Source organism: Centrocercus urophasianus, unplaced genomic scaffold (genome assembly GCF_019232065.1).
Source record: "Centrocercus urophasianus isolate 14NV4802_14NV808 unplaced genomic scaffold, USGS_Curo_1.0 seq_18, whole genome shotgun sequence".
NCBI lineage: Eukaryota > Metazoa > Chordata > Aves > Galliformes > Phasianidae > Centrocercus > Centrocercus urophasianus.
In genome coordinates, this window is record NW_024884733.1 from 8,393,267 (window position 1) to 8,417,928 (window position 24,662).

At 37.3% G+C, this 24,662-nt stretch overlaps 1 protein-coding gene across 2 annotated transcripts in view; it reads left to right on the plus strand.

Moving 5' to 3' along the window:
• Nucleotides 1-24,217, plus strand: part of NEK7 (NIMA related kinase 7) — a 61,981-nt gene extending 37,764 nt beyond the window's left edge. For both annotated transcript variants that reach the window (XM_042819533.1, XM_042819535.1), the window contains exons 6-10: nucleotides 1,383-1,491; nucleotides 3,592-3,699; nucleotides 11,317-11,411; nucleotides 15,561-15,674; nucleotides 21,365-24,217. In XM_042819533.1, coding sequence (XP_042675467.1) covers nucleotides 1,383-1,491; nucleotides 3,592-3,699; nucleotides 11,317-11,411; nucleotides 15,561-15,674; nucleotides 21,365-21,475 — 537 coding nt within the window. In that variant the 3' untranslated portion in view covers nucleotides 21,476-24,217. The remainder of the gene's footprint in view (nucleotides 1-1,382; nucleotides 1,492-3,591; nucleotides 3,700-11,316; nucleotides 11,412-15,560; nucleotides 15,675-21,364) is intronic.
• Nucleotides 24,218-24,662: the final 445 nt, after the last annotated feature.

Consider the following 24,662-nt stretch of genomic DNA (forward strand, 5'->3'; position numbering starts at 1 on the left):
TTACATGTATTGTGTACGTGTTTGTAAATGAAAAGAAACCTGGTCTCCATCTTCCTGTTGACATCAAACAATCTTCTGATATGCAAATCCTGCAATGGGGAGAACAGATACACAGGGTTTGTTTGGATTCAGTCCAAGACTGAGAAAATTATATTTAAACAAGTGATTTATATTCTTTGCCTCATTTAAATGAAAATGCATTTTGAAATAATCCCTGTAACTAGCACCACTTTGGTGAAATGTTGTGATCCTTTGTACGACTGATGCATTTTACAACAGCTACTTTAGAAACGCTTTTCTTGTACTCGTGCCCGTCTCCGTAATGTGCAGATGCGGCTGTCAACTTCTCAGTGGCACACTTTAACATTGTATATGAAAATATTTTTATTTTCCCAGGGTAATAAATGTTTGTCGTATCAACTTAGGGTGTGTGTGATTGTGACATGTGTGTATACAAGCTATTAAAGTACATGTGAGTGTTTTTATTTCCGTGTAAGTTAACTAATGCTGTTTGTATATTTTCTTTGTCTGCATACAATCTGTTAGAATAAGGATTCTGTTGAAAAAATGACAAAGCGAGCAACAGTTTACCAATCTTCTCACCTTTAGCTGCAGAAATTACAATGACCAAACTTACATGAGGTAGTGCTGTCTGAATTGCAGGTTTTCAGTAGGCGTTTTTGGAGGTCTGTATTACTTCAGTTGCTGAGCATTATATCTGAAGATGTGTGTGGCAGAGCATAATTGCACTTCCTGTAAGTTCTAGTGGGCTGTTGAACTGTTACCAATTACTGGCGATGGTGGCCCATAAGGGATGGGAAATATTTGAACAAGAGTTGGATTGCAGTGGAATTTTCAGAAATGATTGGTACTCCTTTCTATTTCGGCACTAGATAACCTCATTTGCTCTAATGTGATCTTTCTGTGATTGTGTGCCACCGTTATTTTTCTGCCGTTTGGAAGACAGAGACATGGAAGTTGGTGTGAGGAAGTATTTCATTCAGGAGGTTCTGTGCACCTCCCTTTATATCAGACCTTTGTTCTGTGGTCACTTACTCAGTGCTGGGCTGTTCTGGTCGCATTTCATTCTGCGTTGAGAATTGTTGCATGCCACACAAATCCTGTTATTAACTGGTCCTTAATGTGGAGGGCTGGGGGAGCAGCAGTTCCATTCTGCTGATGGCAGTTATGGTTATATGTGTTTACTGATTCTAAATGTGTAGACCGATGAAAGATGCTTTAATACTGAGGGAAAAATCTTTCAGTAAACCTTTTAAATTGCTTTTGTACTTGATTTTTAGATAAAGGATTTTATACTTTTGTTTGTTCAGCTGCTTTATGCAATCTGAAATTCTGATATTCGCTATCTTTTTTTCTTTAAGCATTTTAAGAAACAGAAGAGGTTGATTCCTGAAAGAACTGTTTGGAAGTACTTTGTCCAGCTTTGCAGTGCGTTGGAACATATGCATTCTCGTCGTGTTATGCATAGAGGTAATACAGGATCAAAGATTTGTCTTAACTAAGCCTTTTACAGTGTGGGGAATTAAGCTGGTTCTATGCAAGTTACACTGAATAAAATCACAGTGGAATCATCCGCAGCAGCTGACACAATGTATGTTTTTGTAATGTTTTGTAAGGAACAGCCAAGTGTGGCAGAAGTCATGCGTTTCCTTGGCTGTGGTGGGCATTTGTTTGCAGCAGCAGCTTGTGATACTCAGCGTTCAAAATCGGTGCTAGTTCTGTAACTAATGGAAACCTTGCTGCTGCTGCCTCTTCTCTTGCTCAGTTCATTTTGCTGGCTCATGTTGTCTGTCCTCTGTTTGCCAGTTCTCTCCTAAGTATACTTACCTGCATTCTCAAATAGCATTTTCCCCCTCTTCTCTGCTCCTCTCTGATCTTTGTGGTCTCTGTGTCAAGTAGTGTGTCCCAGCAGCTCCTAGTTGTCAGTTATCCCTGTCAGGTTCTTAATCACTTTTACCCATTGTAAGCCTCTGGATGGCTGTCTGTCTCCTCCGTATGTTGTCTTCATTTTGCTTTCTAAGTCCAAGTCAAAGAAAACAAATTGTAGTATAGTGGGTTCTCAGATGTACTTTTTTTTTTTTTTTTTTTTTTTTTTAATTTGCCTTGGAAGTCCTTCTGTTTGTGACATACAAGCTGTGTATGGACTTGAGGTGAAATTATATGTCCTTACTTGATGTCTTCCTTCTCCTGGGATGCAGATAGCTGCCTAAAAGCCCTGTCCTTCTATCACTGCTGAGCTGCGTCACTTGCAGCCAGAGTTGCTGTACCTTTTAGCAAGATGAACTTAGATGCACAGGACCTCCTTCACCAGATGGCTTTCCCTTGTGGTTCTTCTGTTCTTCCCTGTGCATTTCTATGGGTATCTGCAAGTGCAAATTTTAGAGGGGGGATGTAAAGCTGTAGATTCTTTCTGTAAGTTACAGCTATCTTTCTCTAATGCTTTTATGACTAAAATAGTTCACTTGAGTTTATTTCAGCTCAAAATAAGAGTTTCTTTAAACTGAAATACTACCTCTAGATTTTCTTGCAAATCTATAGATAATTATACATCAAAACCAGAAATGTTTTAAACTCGAGCTGATGTCTTTATTGACCTGTTTTGCCCAGCATGGCTTAGAGTCCTGAAAATTAAGTCAGGGAGTTTAACAAAATTTCTTGTCTTCCTTTCTAAATCTGAGAACTTTACCGCTTTAGAAACTTGGAGTGCTGGCATTTGAAGGGTTATTAACAGTCACTTTAACTACACCTGTATCTTATGCAAACTGCAATATCCTCACTCTTCCATGATTTTAAGTTGTGAGCTGCAGTGTGTTGTGCCTATGAGCTTGGTAAGAGCTAAGGACACTTGCCAAACAAGCATGGGGCTTATTTAGAAGGCTGGCAGGGTGGTAGTTTAGTTAAAAAAAAAATAAAAATCTTTGCTCTTGTCTCTAGAGGATTAGATGAAAACTTAAAGAGAATATTGCTTGTAAAAAACAAAAAAACCAAACTGTCTGGGGAATACATCATTATTTTTCTTTGTTTCTACTTGATTAGCCCAATTCCACTGAAGAATTCAAATAAACATTCTCCAGAGTATATCTTTTTATTTTTTTTAATTTATTGTTAATGTTGGCTGTTAAAGAGTATCAGTGAGTTCCTTTGTTCGGTTAAATAACATCTTGCTGCTGCAGATAATCTGGCGAAAGTGACAAAAAAAATGTTCATGGAAACATTTTCTTCTGTGATTTTGATCAAAATGAGAGTTTTTATGGTTCTAATGGAGTTCATTGAATAAAGTTAACACAACTTACTCATGTATGTTTCTGTGTTTATCGGGTGAGTTGTGTTATTGTTTTTTAGTTTTGGATTTTAATATTTTTTATTTTCTTAAATGTTTTGCTTGCGTGCTGTTTGGACAACTAAAATGATTATTGTGAAACTGGGAATAAGAGATTCAATTTTTCTGAGCAGCGCTGTCAAATAGTGTTGTCTATACTGAAAGATGTCATTCAGCTTATTATCAATAGAGCGATAGCTTTTTCTGCTACTTCATAGTGTTAAAGTTCTATTTGAATTTATTTATTTCAGATATAAAGCCAGCTAATGTGTTCATTACAGCTACAGGAGTAGTAAAGCTTGGAGATCTTGGACTTGGCCGATTTTTCAGTTCGAAAACCACAGCTGCTCATTCTTTAGGTAAGCTTACACATACACATACACATACACACACACATACACACACACACACACACACACACATACACACACACACACACACATACACACACACACGCAAAAACCCTCAAACAAACACTCCAGTATATTTTCCAAGCAAAAATTTAATTGAAGTTGTTGTATCTTTCAAATAACGTATGAGAGCATTTGGGGTCTGGAGTGGCTTCCGAGAAAGAAATCTTTGACAGATGCTTTAAATACAGTGAATGAACAAGTGATGGAATCGAAGAGGTTTCCTTAATTTAAGATCCTGTTCTCTTCTGGAGTAGCAGCATCTTTTTAGGTTTAATGTTTACAGTCTGCTTATGTAGTTTTGTAGCATCTTTAGCTTTTTGTCCCTGCACTGCTTGCTTAATGATTGCTGAATTCAACCTTGGACACTGACTGCAGAGGGTGTGAAATGAACTTCCAGACGCAGGAAGAGCAGCGCTATGGGTGGTAATGTCTATAATTGTTTCCTGATCATTTTAAAAGACATGGAGGCAGACAGAAGACCTTATCAGCAGTGGAATACAGATAGGTAAAATCAAATCAGATGCAGCTCAATGAGATTTTTTTTTAACAAATGGAGGTGATTATTCAGTGATGAGGCTTTTGGTTATTTTTGTTTCACGAAAGTGCATGATGAGGCAGATATCTGTTCTTGGCTTTCTTAAACTTTAGTTAATAATTGCAGTCTCCGTTTTAAGTCCATCAGAGGCCCCACAAAAAATTGTTTGTTCAGATGCTGATCATTCTAATTAGACTATGAAATACTATTTCTTTAGTTAAAATGTACCATATTTATTTTTATCTTTTAATTGAGCAATATTCAACTAGTCCAAGTTACCAATACAATACGGAAAAAAGAGGATTGATGTTCACCATGTTTGTACCACATCTGAGATGCAGGTGATGCTTATGCTAACAACCATAGTTGTTTTAGAAAGGAATTTTTAAAAAAAGGTTTTTCCTACTTGCCCATCTTCCAGGAGGTCTTTGGGCATGCCTTTATGCCTTCCAGTTTTTCTCTGCATGGTCTGTTCCGATATTGTTGTAGTTCAAACAAGGTCTGAATAGGTCTGAAGTGAAGCTTTAACAAATGTGCCATCTTGCATTAACTGGAGAAGAGGTAAAGAGGCAGAGAAGAAGTCTCGAGCCTAGGCAGGAAATGTGTTTGGGTTTCACATAAAAGTTCAGATCCAACACTAAAGATCTTAGGTGAATCTGTGGCACAATGCATGATGGAGAAAGTGCTGCTGCTGTTTGTGCTACTATGACAGGTTGGTGGCTGTCACTGGCTGCAGTTCTTATTTGTCATAGTTGGGCTCCTTCTACTGCCTGTTAATGAAACAAGGGCATTAAGAGCAGCATGAAGAGGGAGCTGCTCTTGTAGTGCATTTTGCAGGCACCTGAAAATCCTAATTGAGGTAGAATTCAGCGTGAGGTTAGGAGTGTAGACCTGTTCTGAGGTAGAAGTCAGGAAGTTCAGGAGGAGCCATCTGCTTCAACCATGGCTTATTTTGGCCTGTTGCAGGGGAGCGGTTGCAAAGAAGAGAGGTTTTTTAAAAAAAAAAAAAAAAAAAAAAACAATCTGAAACCACCCAAATATCTTAAAATTCATCTCTTATGAATACAGGATCCATTCATATAGGGAGGGAGCTGGGAGAAACAAGCAAACAACAACAAAAGCCATTGTTTCCTAATGTTGTGTTCTGCCTCTTGGTAGAGGAACTATTATATTTACCTTTTCCTCATCTCTTTTCCCATTTTCCCCCTAATTATGAGCCAGTATAAGAATTCAGCCTAGAAGAAAGGTTTTGTTGAGCTGTGACTTAGGTTACAATGGATACAGTCGCAATGATTTATAATGTCACTTAGAGAGACTGTTCTTTCAAATTATTTTCTCATGCAGTTTCTGATGCTGGTTTTCCTGAAATGTCTTCCGAAGCTGCATCTTTTTACAGTTCCATAAACCTTTGGTGCACAGAAAATAGTGAATTACAAACATGTGTAGCACTTCATACTTGTTTACTGGCTTTATAAAAATTTCAGTAGCAAACTAGATTCGGGCTTTCAAAAATAAAGAAATGTACTAAAATTTTCATTAGCTTCAGCTTCTCACTGCTAATTATGAATAATACTGGTTAATTAAAATACTTGCTGATAATCTATTTGATTCAGATGAGGAAAAAATAAAACCTGAACTGGACAGTGTTTGTCAGTGTTCTTAACTCTTTCTGTACAGCCTACCAAAGCAGTCTGTTATGGCTTGTGCGTACCTTATTAATAATAAAAATAATAAAAATCTTTCCTATGAAAATGCTGAGGAAATGAAGACGTTTAGTATTGTTGATTTGTTATGAGCTTGACAAGTTCCTTAGCTTCAGAAATCGTTACATGGAAAGTAGTGTCAGGAAGAGAATCCAAGTAAGAAAGAAATGTACAGTAAGTCGTGTCCTTATACCTTTCTCCATGATTGTGGGTTTTTGTTGTGGGTTTCTTTTGTGGCTGAATGCCGGGCCTTATGCCCTTTGAAACGGCAATCCTCAGGGCAGTTTATGGAATTACTTGGAAAATGTAGCTTTTAATTTTGTTAAGCATTCCGTGGATCTAAAAATAGTCCATATTTCAGTGGTTCACTTTATAGGGAAAAAAAAAAGAATCAGTTCTCTGGTGTGATAGTGTTAGATGACTGCACAGTATGCTGTCACTACTGCCATGATGTGAATACCTTCTTGCAGGGCAGAGAGACAGATGTGTAATCCTCTTAACGTCGCTGAAAATGACGATCAGTGGCTTGGCAACTTGTCATTTCTATAGTACCTGTGTCAATAGCATAGAACTATGTAGGTTGTTCTGAAAGTAGTTCATATTTATGGCTGTCCCGCTGTTGAAACTCACCACCCCTTGCCTCACTGCTGTCACATCCTGCTTGGTCTCCAGACATGTTCAGTAAATGTCAGTGAATGCTGATGGGTTCCCTGTGTAGAATTCAGCGGCACACCTTTGCTTCCATGTCGGGCACCATTTTACATACTGCAACAGCATGTAATGGAACATTGGTGAGAAGATCTGACCTCTGTTGCCATGCCACCAACATGAGCCAATGGAATAAAAGAGGAGGCATTACTTTAGGATCAGCCCTTACGTGGTATGAGAAATTTAATTGTAAACTCATGCAAGATATTGGGAATAAAAAGCAACAACAGACCAACCGCCTTGTAAAAATATTAGGAACTGTTCTTAGGTGTGGACCTCTAACTCAGCAGAGTGGTCAAAGCCTACTGAGGTGGTGGCATGCAGCACCATTTAGCTGTGAAGCTCACTTTCATATTCTAAGCCACACTGTTCTGACAACTTGCACCATCTTTGTGCAGGAGCACTAGCAGGGGACATCTCCAGCTGAAGCATCACATTAAGAAGCTGTATTAAAACAGCCCCTATTTTATGTACAAAAACCTGAGGTCTCCTACTGTAATCTGAAAGCTGAAGATGAGTTGTTGTGATGTTGTAGTTCTGCACTATAAAATAATCCAGTAATGATTTCTATAGTTGGATTATTTGCATAATATAGGCTAGGTTGCAAAACTGCTTTGGATGAGTGTGCTACTTTAGACCTCATATCTGTGGTTGAAAAAGAGCTTTAAGTGCACTTTGCCTGCCCAAGGAGGTGGTGGAGTCGCCATCCCTGGTAGTGTTCAAGAGGTGCCTGGATGAGGAGCTCTGAGATCTGGTTTAGTAGCTTGTGGTACTAATAGGAATGGGAGGGTGGTTGGACTAGATGATCTTGCAGGTCATTTCCAACCTTGTAATTCTGTGATTTAAAAGCCTACTTTATCTATTTTTAAAGAAGAAAGAAAAAGAATGTATTATAAAATGCCTGTGACTTCCAGGACATGAAGTTTTGTTTATTATGTTTTATTTATGTTTTGATTACTGAAATTAGTTTTTTTCCGTCCATTCAACTGAAGTCTTGTTTTGCAGTTCTGTCAAATCACTGCAGTAACTCTTGTGGTTTTCAGCCCCCTTCCTGAACTCAGATATGTTCTCCAATGAGCAAAATTTCATTATTAAGGACAATGGAGCTTATCTAGTGAACATCTTCTGAATCAGCTGTTACATTGCATTGTATAAATAATATTAGCATGTGCTGGACAGATTTTTCTCCCAGTTAAAAAAAAGTTTGATAGTATTTGGAGCCAGTTGCTGTATTTGCTTCACCTCCTCAACGCATTTATTTTTCAAGTGAACACAGTCTCCTTTAACTGAGATGTTAGAATCAAGCATTCATGCAGGTGATAGGCTGTTTGTCATAACTCCCTTGTTCATAAATGTTTATTTGCCTCTGATTGCTCCAGCTTCCTTGTCCCTCATAACCGCTGTTTCTGTTACATCCCCCATCTCGATAACAGTAGGCTTACATCAAGAAACATTTCTTGAGATCAGCAGCATCTTTAAAGGCAGGGAGCAGCAGGGTCTGAGGAAGCAGTTCATCTGGTCATTTTCAAGATGACATTTAAAACCTGTAGTTTATTCGAGATGCAGAAATGCAGTAAACACAGTATTAAAGTTTGCAGGTTTCTTTTTTAGAAGCATCGGCACCTTAATGTGTTACCTCTTCTTTTTCTGCCTGTGATCCCACTTGTTTCTTCAGATCACTGAAGAAAATTACATCTTTACTGTATAGTAATACTGTATTTTACTTAACAGGAAAAAGAACAACCCACAACAATGATTGAGGAAGGAAAAATAGCATGTAATGAAATGAAGCGGTCGCTTGCACTTCGTACTCAGATTGCTTGCTGTTCTGAGGCATTGTAATGCCTTCAGTAATTCCTGACTGTCAGAGTAATGAATCTTTTGTGCCGTGTTCTCTTCAAAACAGTTTACAAGTAGTAATGATGTCTAGATCTTCAGGTTGTTTTTGTGGTTTCAGTGGCTACGTAACTGTGATTTCTATTCCTTTCACTTGTTGGTCATTGGGGGCTTCAGGTTGTGTTGCAGTTAAGGTGTTACACTAGGCTAAACGCTGTAAAATGATAGCATTTGTTCAGCCTTTTCACTATCATCAATCTTTCACAGTCAGATCAGACCCCTAATGTATCAGCAGGCTTCCCAGAGCTACTGGTTAAAATTACCTTTGCTTTTGGTAAGCTCTGAACCTTCAAACCTTCGTGTTTTCAGCTGCCCCCTGTGGATCGTGTGAAGCCTCTTTCTGGCACATTACTCACTGCCAGTTCCTGGCTGATGGCTCAGCGCAAGGAAGGCACTACTTCTGTAACCAGTTAGGAGCCAGATTACTGTTACATTTGTTCTTTATTAGAGGAATTCTGCCAGGAAAGCGTCTGAATGCACTAAATTGTGCATTAATTAATAGGTGCAGAATGCAGCAAAAAATTTTCAAAGGTTCCCAGGCTTACAAGTCCCTGGAGGAGGAAAAGCAAGGTTTCCAGGGAGGAGTACAGTACAGACTGCAAAGCTGTGAAAGCTGTATCAAGCCAAATGTGATTTAATTAGTTTCCAGTTTAAAGGTAGCTGTCATTAAACATCTCTTAAACTCCCAATGCTGATACGTTGGAATAGCTGAGTGCTTTGTTTTGCTTTTAGAAGCTCTGAAGCTATATTAGTGTTGAAAACCATCCATCCCAATGGCTGTTCTTTCAGTGGGAGAGTGCCATCTCTCTAGGCTGTTTGCCTGTAGATAAATGCCAGAATCCCCCGAGAGTGGATGGTTTTGCAGCACTCCATCAGTTTGAGTTGCCATTCCCCACTCTTCCTTGTTTTAAGCTCTTGATGTCCCTTGGTCTCAGCCAGCAGCTGTGCAGCACGGCCTCGCCAACACAGAACTTGAGGCTGCGATACACCTGCTCTCCTGGGACTTGCATCCTCTACTTGTGAAGGTTTATGGAGCCAAGTCAGCACTAGGGTGCAGTGCATGAGCTCTGTCCCTGCCTTTGTGCTGCAAGGTCAGTTCTCAGTGACTCTTTCACCAGTGCGCTATGAGGGGTGTCAGTTGAAGTTGCAGCTTTCCAGCAGCAGTGGGCAGGGCTGTGGGAAGATGGCTTTGCATTTCCCAGGCTGAGCTGGGGAAGTTGTTTGTTTACTTTTTAGTTTTCCTGCTCTGTTTGCCCTGAGAAAGTGTAGTATGCTTTGAGATGTCAGCCTTTATAAACAGTAGGATGTGTTGTCAAAACCGTGATCTTTTGGAAATGATTAGAATATAGTTATTAGTCTGATTAAAGCTCTAGTCAGATCATTCGGATTTCGAACTATTACAGATTCATTACATGTCATTCACCTTGAGTTAAATTCTGACTAGATGAGGCTAATTCAGAAACTTGTAAAGATTGGAATCCTCCTGATGTGTGTTAAATAGAACAGTGCAAGGTTATAGCATTTGTTTCTGTAGGTTGCAGTAAGAGTGTTGATGTTAATTGCTGGCTGTGTTGCCAGGTGGTAAATTGGGAAATAAGGTCAATTTGTACCGAGTTCACTTGGATTTCAACATCAAGATTTGGTGCCTATGGAAATATTCCACAGAAGATTAAAACCTTTGTAGCTGTATTCTTTTTGCTTTTGGAGAGTAGTTTGTTTTTTGGAGATGGATGTAGGGAGAATGTTTAGAGACCGTGCATGAAAGCTGCCACCCAGGTAATTTGTCACAACTTCTTAAAAATTATTTTTGTACTGATCTGTTACATAAGAAACCAAAGCTCATATTTTGAGGTGTTTTTTTTTTTTGAGAATTGAAACATTTGTCACCATTTCTGTTTTTCAGGTAGCTTGTGGCACAGCTGGGTAGGTGCTAATAAAAAGCAGGGGGAGAGCTGTCCTGGAGCATCTAATGGAGATGTGCTCTGAGACAGAGCAAGGAAACGCTGCTTTTCAGGAGCAGCCCATGTGCCCCTGCGGCCTGCAGCTCTGAGGCAGGATTATGCCAGGGCAGCCACGGGCTGGGAAGATGGAAATGCCTTGCAGAGCATGCATCTGTGGCAGGTGGCCAAGTTGCTCCTCAGCCCCTTGGCTTCTGCTGGCCCCCAGGTTTTCCAGCCTTTCTCTTTGGGATGCTGGATGTCTGGATTTCAGGGCTCGGTTTCAGATATTCAAGTTAAGCTGTGCTTAGTAGTTTCAAAAGCAGCCTTTTCTGGTTTATATATTCTCCAAAGGAAAAAAAAAAAATATCGAAGCCCACGGAAGAGAATTTCTAGCTGCTCTCATTTCTAGCCAGCGCCAATGGGTTCAAGGGGAGCGAGGCAGGGAGGTGTGTGTACTATGCATCTTCCTGGGAGAAAATCCTCACTCTGGAAACTTTTCATGCTTCTTTAAAGGTATAACTTGTAAGTATTCTGCAACTGAACATTTCTGAGAATTAGATATCTGTAGTGAAAGTAAAGCTCCACTGGATGAAATTCCAGTCTAATTTGTGGATATTTCCACCAACTGAAGAGTTGTAATTATGAGCTGAAATTGCACGTGTACTAAAATGAAAACTATGCAAGATAATTTAAAAAAAAAACCCTACTTTCTCAATCAGGAAAACCATTTACTGTTGTATAGCAAATTTTTATTCAAAAATACTTGTGGTTTTTATTGCAGTTGGTACACCTTATTATATGTCTCCGGAGAGAATACATGAAAATGGTTACAACTTCAAATCTGACATCTGGTCTCTGGGCTGCCTGCTGTATGAGGTAATATTGATAATAGAGTGATGTAATAAGACTTTCCCCCCTGCACCCTTCCCCAGTATACTGAATGCTGTTATAAGATCTATTTTTTTGCTGCTGAGAAAAGTATATAGTATTCTAGAAAAGATGTTTGTCAGCTCTTAAATATCTGCCTTAATAATGAAATTCTTATGGTAACTTCTACATATGAAATAGTAGATTTGTGTATTATTAGAGACTGTCCTTTGGCTGGGCTTGCTACAAAGATTTTTTTTAGCCATTTCTTTGGGTATAACTGAAGGGTTAAGAAGTGAATAACGACAAGCAGATGTAAAAATTCTTTTAGATGCTTTCAGTGGGCTGTGTGGATTTTATGGTCTGAGTAATAATGCTCTGAATAATAGTGGGATTGACTTAACTATGCGACTAATGCTTTTGAAAGCTAACATGTAATTTTTTTTTTTAATGATTTGAAACCTAAGTAAAGAAATGAAAAATCACGTGGGCTACTTACTATAGTTATATCTGCTAACTTGACTTAACTTTGGAGTTACTTTTGCTGTGCAAAAATCAGTGTTTTTTTCCTAACTACTTCTTCCCATATAGCTAAACCAGAAGTATGGGGTAATTCCTCCACTAACACAGTTGGGGTTGGTGGGTGATGCTTCCATAATTATAAATGGTGTTATATTCGTTACCTTCTGGGGAAATCAATATATAGGGCAAATGCAAATAGAGGAAAGTGTGAAGAACTGGTAGGCTTCTAAGGCAACTACGTCTTCAGAGTACTTGCGTATCATTTGTTGATCAGAAGGGCGAATAGCCATACTGCAGTCCTGAAGAGTTTTCAGATCCGTGTGTGGCTGTTGCCTGTAGATCTCTGGGACGATCTGCGAGAGTTAAGTGTCACACTTGCCCAAGTACTGGTGAGTTAAAATCAGGTACATAATTCTGTGTTCAGGTTCCCCAGCACTGACTGTGCAACTGCCATTTTCATGTTCCACTTTATACACTTGCACAAGTAGGAAGACTAAAGGTAGCACAGAATTGAATGAGGATTTTTAAGTATTGCTACAGGTTTTTCCCCTCAGTGGTTTCAACGTTGTTTTTGTTCTAATCTAGAAGGAAGTGAAAATCTCAGGGAATAAATTACATATGATAAGCATGTTTTAGGGTTATTATTTTCTTCTACATTCCATGAAATTTTGTGGAACTGCTGGACAGAAATCAGTACTCGTTTTCTGAAATTTCTTTTTATTTTTCCGAGGTTTTTTATTTGATGCTGGATAGACCATGTTAAAAACCTATGTAAAAATGAATTTGTTCTTTGATCTAGAGAATAATTTCAAAATAACTAAATATCTTAATTTTATTTGCTAGTTCAACATTTCAAATGCCTTTCTGTTCATATTTTTTGATGTTTCATCAGGGTGGCGTTTAAGTTGACGTGGTACTTTTTTTTCTTTAAGAATAGAACAATTAGAATTCCTATTGATACGTGTTGTGTAATTATAATATATGGCAGTGTCTCATACTACAGATCTTTATTATGTTTTTAAAATTTTTGGGGATATGTTTATCCTGTTTAGTTCTGCAATACCCCATATTTTATTTATTTTTTTTGATGTTTATCACTGAGGTGTAATTTTGAAATTCAGGTATACTAATCTCAATATATGCTAAATTTTTTATTATTTAAAAGAAGTTGCTTAAGGTTCTTCAGTCACGCATGGTCCAATACATAGGATGTATATTACCAGTTTCTTTTTGCAATGCATGTTTTATCTACTGCTTGCGTTTTAACACATTCTGTTCATTTTGCTATGTGCTCTGTATTTTCTCTAGCTTAATTGGAGAAAAGCTGTGGCATGTTTATCACCTGAATAAATGCTTAATTGCTGATAAACTCTCTTCATTTAAGTTTTCACTTGAGATTAGGCTAATTTGCTAGAACATATAATTTTTTTTTTTAAAAAGCATTATTTCTAACCCACATAACAGTATGTTATTCAGTGCTAGCTGTGGGAGCACAAAAAAGTATATTTTAGACTGAATTTTAGAGCCCCTGGTAGTTTTGAAACCTCAAAAACACTACCACTGGAGTTTTAATTGATATGCAACAAAGTAGACTTTACTAATTAAAATCAAGATGCTGTGCTTTTGCTACATGGACCTTTACATGGAAAAGTAGGTTTTACACATTTCCTTTTATTGTTCAGCGTAGCAATTGCATCCTTACAGGGTTGTAGGTTGGTGGCTTACAGTTCAAAAAAAAAAAAAAGAAAGAAAAAAAGAGGGAGGAAAAAAAAAAGAGAGGAGAGAGAGCTGCCACCAGCCCTGAAGACAGACAGTGGGCTTTCGTCCCTCAGACACCCCCAGAATACTAATCAGGAAAGTCAGACCCTGGAGGTCAGGGAGCAAGTCAATCATTCTAGCGATCGTCTCAGTGTGGAGGATCAAATTAGCCTGAAAAATTCAGCTGCTGGGAGGAGAGGGCGAGCAGCTGTCAGGGGCAGCAGCGAGATGCACTAATGAACCAGATGAATAGTGCAAAAGCTTGAAAATAAAAACAGGACAGTTGACATTTTTCATCTGTCAAAGCAGGAGATGCATGAAAATATAGTATTCCTGTTTTAACTCCTTAGGGGACATTCAGAATTTTTTTTAACACTCTGCAGCATTCAAACAAAAGTACTTTTTAATGAACACCTAGAGTACAAAAATGAGTATCTGTGCATTTATTTAGAATTTCTGCATGCATACAGACCCTGCAGTTGATTTTTCTTTTCTTTTTTCTTTTCTTTCCTTTCTTTTTTTGGTCTTTAGCTTGCATTTTTAACATTCTTTTTAAGGTAAGAGACAATAGCATGTAAATCCCAAAATTAACAGCGTTTTGGTAATACGGTTATAAAATGTTTGGGCGGAGCATAGAATTGAACTGTTAGCATTGTGTTCGCTTGGGGAGCTTTAATACGATTTATTCTTACTTGAAGTTTGTATGAAGAAGTACTAAACTACTCGTGAGATGTTTTATTAGATACCAGGCAAAGGTTAGAGAATTCGGGCGTTTTTTTCACGTGTATTTCCCGGCGATATTGGTGCTTAGACATGAAAGAGTTAAGCTGATATATGGAAGACCAGAAGACAGATGAGAGCCATTTTCAGCTTGTCCTGTCCCTGCTGAAGCTCACTGAGTAGCACAGCATGGACTAGCGTGTTTCACACACACTCTGCCTGTCTGGGGAATGTACACATTGTCCTTCCAAAATCAAACTTATTAGCACATGTAGAAAAGGGTGACTGACTTTGGGGCAGCGCTGTGCTCAAAGCAACATTCGTGCTGCTGCGGTTCAAAGCCTTGGAAGGCTTTGAACAGAATGGAGAGTTTTTAAATGAATTTTAAGATTTGTAATCCTGCTAGCCATAGCATTGGTTTCCACCTTAAATGTCAAGTTTTAACGTTGTCTGGAAGTCAAGCATAGGCTTACTAATACTGCTTAGAAGATGGTTGTTTGTGTAGGCGTTCTCCAGTAGCTATTCCTACATTCTTCTATTACAGTTGTAAAATACAGCTATGGATGTCCGTTCTGTACCTCTAATGATGTTTTGGGTGGCAATATTAATTTTTGAAATGATGTGGAATAACAAATTGAATTATGAGGGTATTTTTGTAACCTTTGTTAGCTCTTTTAATTAAGAAAAACCACCCCACAAAACAATACCAGAGCCCTGCAGCACTTTACCCAGGTCTAGCTGTGGGATGCTGCAAAACCTGCTATTGTTATCCAGCATTCTTACCAGGCAGTATTGCTTTAGATCAGATAATGTTTTTCTAATAATTGATAAGTTTTCTTCCAAAAGAAGAAAGTCCCCCTTCTGTGGTGCAAAGCCTTTCCTATCTGACAGCGGTAGGTGGAATTACCCAATTTTTCCACATACGTTATTGATACAGTCGCTACAGTATACAATTAAAGCACTGTAATATTAGGATTGTGATAGGCACAGCACAGAGGAAGTATGTGGACTGGTTACGTTGATAGTTAAGGAACTTCTGATTTTAGCTCTGTGACAGGAATTGATTAAAATTTGCTTTTGATTTGCTAGTGTTGCAGGTTTTATGGCAAAAAGTGCACTTAAAAACACAAAAGAAAACTCTACATTTTCCTTAAACAGATGGCTGCACTGCAAAGTCCCTTTTATGGTGATAAAATGAACTTGTACTCGCTGTGCAAGAAGATAGAGCAGTGTGACTATCCACCTCTCCCTTCAGATCACTATTCAGAAGAAGTAAGTAATTTCCTTTTCATAGGCTCATTTTAGTGCTGGCACGCTTCCAATGTAGTGATGAACTTGTGTAGTTTTATGTTATTTGCAGACGACGCCTGTAAGTGTTTGCTCGTTGAACTTGCTCAAGTGTTTCTGTCAAAACATTTCCCTGAAATGGTGTAAAATTTTGGGGGGATTAAAGGTGGAAACTTCATCCTGTTAGCTTCTTAATTTCATTGAGCTTCTTTACTCAAAAGGAAATACACAATGATATGTACTACACGTCATAGTGGGATTGAGTCTTATGTATGTATTATGCTTTTCTAAAAGCACAACCATACACGTTTACGCTGGGCAATCAGTGCACTGACTTTGTTTCTCTAGAGGCATACATTAAAATCGATACAATCTAGCTCACTAGTAAAAATGAATTTAGTTCCCATTTATCTGCATTATACAACTACGAAGTACTGTTTGATACAATTGAATGGCAGGTCTTTTACAAGAAAGGGTGGGCACTAACAGTAAATTTCAGAGAAATGTAGCAAGGCATAATATAACTGCATATCACAGCGGGGTATGTTTTAAGTTGATGCATAGCAGTTCTTTACTGTCATTAATGCATTTAAGGGGCATACTTCCTCTTTTTTTTAAAGCAATAAAATGAAAAGAAACTAAATATTTTTCTTAAAGTAACAAGAGTAAAAAACATAAATGTTTGCTTGTTAATGATCTAACGTGCTAGTTTTGAAATAACTTTCCCACTTTTAAAAGGAACAGGGTGAACTGATAGAAGCTGTAAAGCAAAGGATGCATATTAGTAACAAATTCTAATTGAATTCAGTCTATGTGAATTAAAGGTTACTTGGAAAACGCAAATAAAAACCAGCACTGAAATACCTTCCAATAAACAGAAGGTTTTGTGCATTTTCACTTGCAGAATAGGGATTGTAATTCTGAACCTTGAATTTTTTGCTTTCAAAGACAGTGATTGGACTATTAATAAAAGATAACTGCCCAGTGTTTTGTGTTGTATTTACAGTGACAATTTTTCCTGTTTACGGAAACAAAAACTGGACTTACAAAGATAATTCCATGACTTTGTGAAGGATGGTGATTTTGATCTATTGTGTAATATGTGCAATAAACCTCTTTGTGAGTTTACCAGTTAGTCATTTTACCTTGGCCATTCTTAATTACTATTTATTGTAGACCATAGATATGGCAGTTCTTATAACTAACTCGAGAACTGGAGGCCTAGAAATACAGTAGGGTGTGAACAATAATGCAAAATGATAGCAAGAATGTCAGGGGCCGTTCTTTGTTGTGTCATTCATGCTGTCTTCCTTTTTCCATGAAGCGCATGAATATTTCACATATCTGCATCCTCATCCTCTATTCTTCTTGACTAATTTTCAGACTGTCTGCATTTGCATTTCACATGGTAGCTGATTAGGAGATGCCGAGTGCAGCAGTGAAACCTCAGCAGGCGGTTTCCATGGTGACCTTCAGCAGGATTTTAATGATGATACCACTAGTGGTTCGTTGAAGTTGGCCTGCCTGCGGGGCTACTTCACTGCAGCTAAGTGTGAAGTTGGATATGCGGATTTCCAGCCAAGGGGCAGATATCAAAGCCTGGCCCAGATAGAAGGTCTTGGAGTTGGGACAGGGAAAGAGGTTCCACCTTTTGCTTACCTCTGTGTAGCTTTCAGTGTTGGAAGCAGATGCAAAGCACAGGTTATATTTTCTTCATTTGAAAGCAGGCGTTTACTTCTATGCTTTGAGTAAACCAGGTAGTTATAAAATTCACCAGCGACTTTAAAATATAATGAGAGATTCAGAGCTGTAATAGATGTGGAAATAGTAACTTAAAAAAAGTAATCAACTGAGCTATAGAGATGGCACTGAGTGCATTTCTTTTGTTCCACTGTGAAAACTTGCATTATCTACAGTGTATGCAAAAAAACCCATGTAGGTTTGCTAGTTACTGCACCAGGTATAATTAAAAAGAAGAAAAGTCTTTTCTGAAAAATGCTTTATTAGCACAAACAGTTAAAAGGAAAGGAATGAGCAAGCATTGTCTATTGAATAGTTTTACTCTCGTAAATGATCTGTACTGGGAAGCTAGGGATCTACTCTTTAAGCAAACTGGGGGCACATTCTGAGCAGTAATGTTCAGGAGCTTCTATAATCTATATTCTATATCTATCTATCTATATAATATTCACATATTCAATAATGAAGAATTTTCTGAAAGAACACTTCTATTGAGCATTCATGGCTGTACCCTGTGATGTAGGATGTAAACACATTACAAAGTATTAGGCAATTGCTTTTTGGGGTAAACGTAAGTAAATTTTAATGAGATAAATTTTTGATTAGAAATCCTAGTGTTTTCACAGACTTTGTTGAGCAATAAGAGTTATTATCCAAGATTTTTGAATGTTTTAACAACTTCATGTATCACCGTTCTTGAATATTCCTTAAGAAACCCTGATGTTCAGGGTAAGCAGTATTTACAGAAATATGTTTTACTGTAGGGAGTTGAAAGCTGGGGCTCCCTTGCCGCCCCCAGTCAATACTCATAAAATCCTGTCAGCCAATATTAGCATTCCATTGCTTTTTATGGTGGGTGAAGTCTTTCAGTCTTCCCTCTGAGGTGCTTTTCCTCACAAGTCCATAGCCAGGCCCCTGGTCTAGAATTACTGTGTGGGTTGCCAGCATTCCTTCCAACACTGAGTTTCAGGAAGGTCTCCTATTCAGAGTAAGGTTGGTGAGTTTATTATTATTATTTTAGTCATCCAAGAGTTCTTATACGAAAAGTTTTCTTTCTCAGTTGCGTGACAATGCCAAGTACTTGCCTGTCACAGTACTTAGTGTTCCCCCCTCCCCTTCTCCTGACTTGAGCGATAATTGTTTATTTCATAGCTGAAAAACCTGCTAAAGTTAAAGAAAGTGTATCCCACTGCTCCAGTGTCAGGCTAAGCTCCAGGCTAAACACAGTCATTGTGCTAAGTGCACAGAGGAGGTTAAGAACAGTAAGCAGCCAAAGAAGTTTGCAGCTTGGGGATGTGGGGATGCAACAAGAGCTCCTTCCAGCTCAGTCGTAAGTCTGTTCTGCCTGTTGGCCAGTTTGTGCTAGTTAATACTAAAAAAAATTACTCTGTCTGTAGTGGTAGTCTGACTTGAGAACCCCAGTGCCTCTTCCTGTGGTACTGTCATGCTTTTCTGCTTCATGAGAATTTCATTAGCACTAGAGAGGCTGACAAGTGATCTCAGGTTCATTCAGATAGTTACTCATGTAGGTAGTTAAGAAGTAATACTATGGCCAAGCATTAGCAGCCAGCAGGAGCCCATTTTCAGTTGTGAAAGGCTATCTCCATGTGTAACTATTTTCTGCTATGCTCTCTTACAACTGAAATTCTGGGGAGGGGAGGGAGAAAGAGATTTAGCAGTGTTAGCAATGAGCAGCATTTAAGTAGTAAGACTTACAGCCACATTGATGACTGCCATTTATTTGACTGTGATATAATTGCAAGGGGTTGTTACCCACTGATAGAGCTCATCTCTTGTACTGTGTTGAGAAAAGCATTTCTAAATAAACAGATTCACGGCTGTCTCTTGTTAATAACATTCTCATAAACCTTTTCTTGCATCTGGACAGCAGTAGCTATATGATCACTTTGGTTAGGGTTAGTAAATCACAAGTTGCAGTCAAGGCATCATGAAGATGGCTCTTTAGGTGTGCTTACAAAGATGAATAGGGTATGAAAGCCTTTCCTAATGCAATGATGCCATTTTGCTCGTGTCTTTGTAACCGTTGAATCTCTATGGCTGTCTTTTGAAGCTCTATAACAGAAGTAACAAAGCAACTCTAAAGGAAGGCATCCTGTTTAATGACTTAATTTCAGACTCAAATTATTTACTAGTTTTAATATTTTTTAAAATGGAAAAGATCAGTTTAGAAAACAAAATCAGTTATCGTAGGCCAGCAATTAAAAAACTTGAAGTGGACTAGTGAAGCTAAATACAACTTCTCAAGCTTTTTGCACATTAATTTATTGGAGGATCTACTTGTATTGTTCTACCTTCAGCCAATTTACTGGTAAAAGAGAGAATCCTGTTATTCCTCTAATGATAGCTTTATAGGTGTCAGTCCTTCACAATCTTTTACTAAGACTTTATTTACTCTATGCAGTTCTACTGAACAGATGGAACTCTTCACAGATAAAGATACATGTATATGTACAAGATTCGATGTTGTATTCCCCAGATAAATTACATTTATATTTTCTTTCTAAAATGTTTACATATTTGGTGCTAATTTCAGGATTGGGGTTTTTGGATGTTGTTAAGTGTTTCCTGTTTGTCATGTAGGCTGTATGAGCTGTTGCACAGCAAGCTGTTGCTCTGCTAATATACTGTGTCTGCTGGTAACTGTCACCCAGCTGCTGCTTCTCCAGGAGCTTATTGTACTTCTTCTATTACATTTTGGCAATTATTTTTTATGGTAGTTCATAATTTCCAGTGTTCTATTCCCCAAATAATTGGGCGTTACTATGGACTAATAATTTTTCCTGTCAGTGATGATATTTCTATTTATTGCCTGCCAGAAGGAATGTGGTAGCTTTTAAAATCCGTTAGTCAGATAAACTTAACATATTTGAGGTTCAAATAGCAGGTCTGTTTCTGGATCTGGCCATCCATCAAAAGGAGAAATATTAAAGTAAAATCTGCAATCTGATCGCTGTCTTCAGAATTCATCATCTCATATATAAGTATTAATTTCACTTCACTAAAGAAGCAGAGTGTTTTAGTGACAGTTTTTGTATTATTAATTGTGGAGGAACCTGTACAATGTGTGCTGTTTGCAATTTCTGCAAACAAAGTTGTAAATAGTTGTATGTAATGTTTCTTCCTTCAACTTCAGGACTTCCTACTCTAGTGCATTGAAATTCATCTTCAGAAAAACTGAGAGTATAATTAGAATTTAAAATCCTTCTTGATCTTTTTATACAAAGCAGGAAGGGAACTCTCTGATGGCACATTTGAATATGCTTGTCTGTGTTGCCTTTGAATAATCATGGTGATGAGGTCACTCTGTTAGTTGCAGGAACTAGGCTTTCTCAGTAATCACACCTAAGAATGCTTCTGTGAACATATTAATTGTTTCTTCCTATAAAGAAGAATTAACAACTTAGCCCTACAAATAAAAACCAGGACTTAGTCCAAACGTTATTTACTTCAGCATCATGTTTCCGAGGCCAACATAATGTGATATTTCCTCAAAATACTTTCCCTACTTTGATTTTTAAGTTCAGAATTATACTGAGTCAAAAGTGGACGTTTTAAATTAAGAAGTCTTCACCGGCTTTATTAGGGCTTGCCATTTAAATGATGTATAATGAAGTTACATGAACATTTGAAGTTATATGTTGGAAGAATTTGAGCTTAGGTCTCCTCATTACTTTTTATGTTCATATTTTTTTCTGGCAATAGTATAAGATGTTTAAAAAAAAATGAATTGAGTTTTGCATACATGCTTGCATGAAACTGTGTGCAGTATGTGTTGAGAGAGAGTGCTGAGTGTGTTCATACAGAGTTGCTGTGCTGGGCTAATTGTTGCCAGTCTTTTCAATTTGAATTTGAGAATGCGTAAATACTACGTGGCAGGATTGTTGGCTTTCTTACATGTTATTTTCCTCTCCTAGCTGCGACAATTAGTTAATATGTGCATCAACCCGGATCCGGAGAAGCGACCAGACATAACCTATGTCTATGATGTAGCGAAACGTATGCATGCACACACTGCGAGCAGCTAAACAGACATCAGATCCCGAAGATCAGAAATGTTCAAGTATTTTAAATAAATCATCCCACCTCTTTGCATTACAGAAATGTAATTATTTGAAGCTTACTGTTGTGCTTTGTAAACCCATTTATATACGAACGTCAATGTTTTATTTTATTTTTTACTTTTTACCAACTTGCAGTTTTAACAGATTTAAATATGTAAAGCATAACTTCAAAAGATACTGAGAGCTGCTGTTTTCCACATTAAGTGAGTTCAAGGATGTTTTCTTTACCAATGAATGGGTTCAGTTGGGCCTCAGTTCTAAAACACGGTTGCACTTTTGCACAGGATACAGATATTAGGCTTATGTATAAGCAAAATGTCTGAATCTCTCACCTTTTTAGTAATTTATAGGAAATATGAATCTGCACAGTTATGTTTATTTTAATCTTAGTTCTAAAGGGGTATAATTATTATAGAAGGTTACTGTATTTTATACCGAATTATAGTTTGCAGTTCTCAGCACGTGAGTAGACAGATGACATGATTAGTTCTGTGCTTGCCAAACGTGACGCAAAAATAGTTAGTGGAAAAAAACCATACACTGAAATTGTTTTAACGTCCCTTTTCATTTTGCTATTCTGTCATAATGCACATAAAATGTCTGTTGGAGGTTTTATGGGAGAATTTAAGGTGTTGATTCTGCAGTTTGATCATTTTCAATAGCCTTGTACAGCACAGCCCTGGGGCAATGTGAGTGTGCATAGCTGAGTGTTAAAACCATGCAGATGCTGCTTGTAGCGGATAGTGTTCTTTTGAGGCTAACATGTATTAGAAGATCTGATTAAAAGATGCGATCTTTAAGTTACCAGTTTCTATTCCTGTAAATGTCACTGTTTGTAGACTTTTGTATTTAAAATAATTTGACCTTCCAATACTGTATTTAAAAATGCTTTTAAAATACCAAAATCTTTTTGGAAAATATATAGCTGTGTACTAAAGCACAATATATTCTTCACAGATATCAGATTTTGTATATCGTATCCTAAGAAGTAGCTTTATATTTAGCAAAAGTAAATTTTAGCATTTATGTTTCAAAGAAAGTTGCCACTTATTTCGGAAATAATTATTGATGCAAAGTACTTCATTATTTGAAAGGAGATTCACAGTATTGTGTTAAAACCTCTCTGGTGTGCTTAATAATGTTTTCATTGTTAAAGGAAAAAGGGAGTTCAAAAATAGAGATAGGTCTCAAATTTCTTGAATATCAAGACTAAACACTTTGAGAATACACAACTGTCAAAACAGAGTTCTTACCAATGAGATTGCTAAGAAGTTGCTACTGACAGTTAAACCTTTTTGTTATGTGGGTAAAAAGAAGTTAGTTTAGAGAAAATAGCAATACATATATCCACACAACACAGTTCCTAGATGTAGTCAGTTCCCTACACTTTTTGTTCTGTTGTTTTTTTTCTCTGTGCAGCGTTTTATTAGATGTAATGCCCAAAGAATATCCAAATGTGGGAAATCTGGAGTTAGGTCAGCTGTGCTTAGAGTAGGTGGTTGGTTTTTTTGTTTTTGTTTTGTTTTGTTTTGTTTTGTTTTTTTTTAAATTAGAAATACTGTGGAAATTCTGTATGCTAAAATGTAGGAGTTTTTAAACAGTGTGTGCCACGTCTTCATCTTAGTACATTGTATTTCTGTTGTTGTTTTAATTTCCAAACTTGGTAGGACAAGTCTTTAATTTTCCTTCTTGCTGCCATATTTACTTGATTCAGTCTTGTAGGACTCCAGTGGAACAATGTACAGGAAGAAAGTGTTTCAGAAACCTTGGTTTGTGTTTAAAAACCTCTGTATTTCCATTTGTGTATTATCTGATAACTGTGTTTTAAACAAATGATGGTTATATTCTAGTTCAGATGTCAGAGTGAAATGGTTTGTATTGACAAAGGCAGCACAGTACTTGCTTGACTGCTGCGATTAGTTTTTAAGATGCACAAGTATTCCAGTCGTTCTCTGAAATGGGCTAGAATATTGCAAAGTCACTGACAAAAAACCAACTCAATCAGGCTATCTGCATCTCATATCATGCATCAAGTATTATTACTTTGCCTGAAAGTAACCAATGATAGATTATTTTTTTTTTTCATTTTCTGGAAGGATATGCGGAGTAAAGAAACGATGAGTTAAAAGTTAGCAAATGTTTCATTGGTGTGGGTGTGGATTTTTTGTATTGCTGATTAAATTTTGTGCTGAGTAAACGAAGTAGTTGTTTCTGTTTTTAAAACTGTAGAATAAATGGTACAAATGACTCGGGTACCGAGGTTTGTATTTGAGAAGTCTGTATGGGTTAACAGAATTGCTGGTGTAACTGAGGTTCTAGAATCCATCCCATAAGCACCTAGTAATGTATGAAAACAATCTTGTAATAATTCCATGTGTACTGTACATTTTATAAAATGTTTCCTGTTATAGAAATGTCATTCTATTTTTTATCCTTTGTTGTTGGTGAGGTTTGGCACTATTTATTTAAAACTATGCCATTACATGTTTGTTTTCTTTAAAATGAACCTGTTATATTTCTAAGGAGAATGGTCTGACTTACACCCCCTTTTATTTCAGTACTACTACAGTATTAATGTGTTTCATGACTGAACTTTGTGCTTTGAATGACATTGCATTAAAATCTCATCTACTATCTTGAAAGCTCCCCTGCTGTGCAGTAGCCTAATAAAAATAAAGCATAGAGATATCAATTATAGTGTAAAAATAACAGTGCTTCTGTGATATTTTTCCCACTTTTCTTATTACAGATATGCTACAGTAGTTGCTGCTGGTCTTGCAGTTCACTGTTTCCAGTATTTAATTATAGGTGAGTGTTCTAGAATTGTAATGGTAGAAGGTGCATTCAAAAACTTTGTCATACCATTTGTCAAAAATTGCATCTAGAAACACTGCAGAAGATCTTTTCATAATGAATTATAAACTGTGCTTTTATCTAAAATTACTCTGAAACAATATGGAAATACCTAGAAGGGCTAAGAATAAGGAAGAGCTCCTATTTGTGATGCCAGCTTTTTTGAGCTCCTGTCAGCTCCTGTTTAGAGAGCATTATTTTTTTTTTATGGAATTTCAGTAATTTTTAGTGAATTTGTTTGCTCACAATGAATAAGTGGGAATCAGTAAGGTATCTATAAATCATGTGCTGTGCTTTT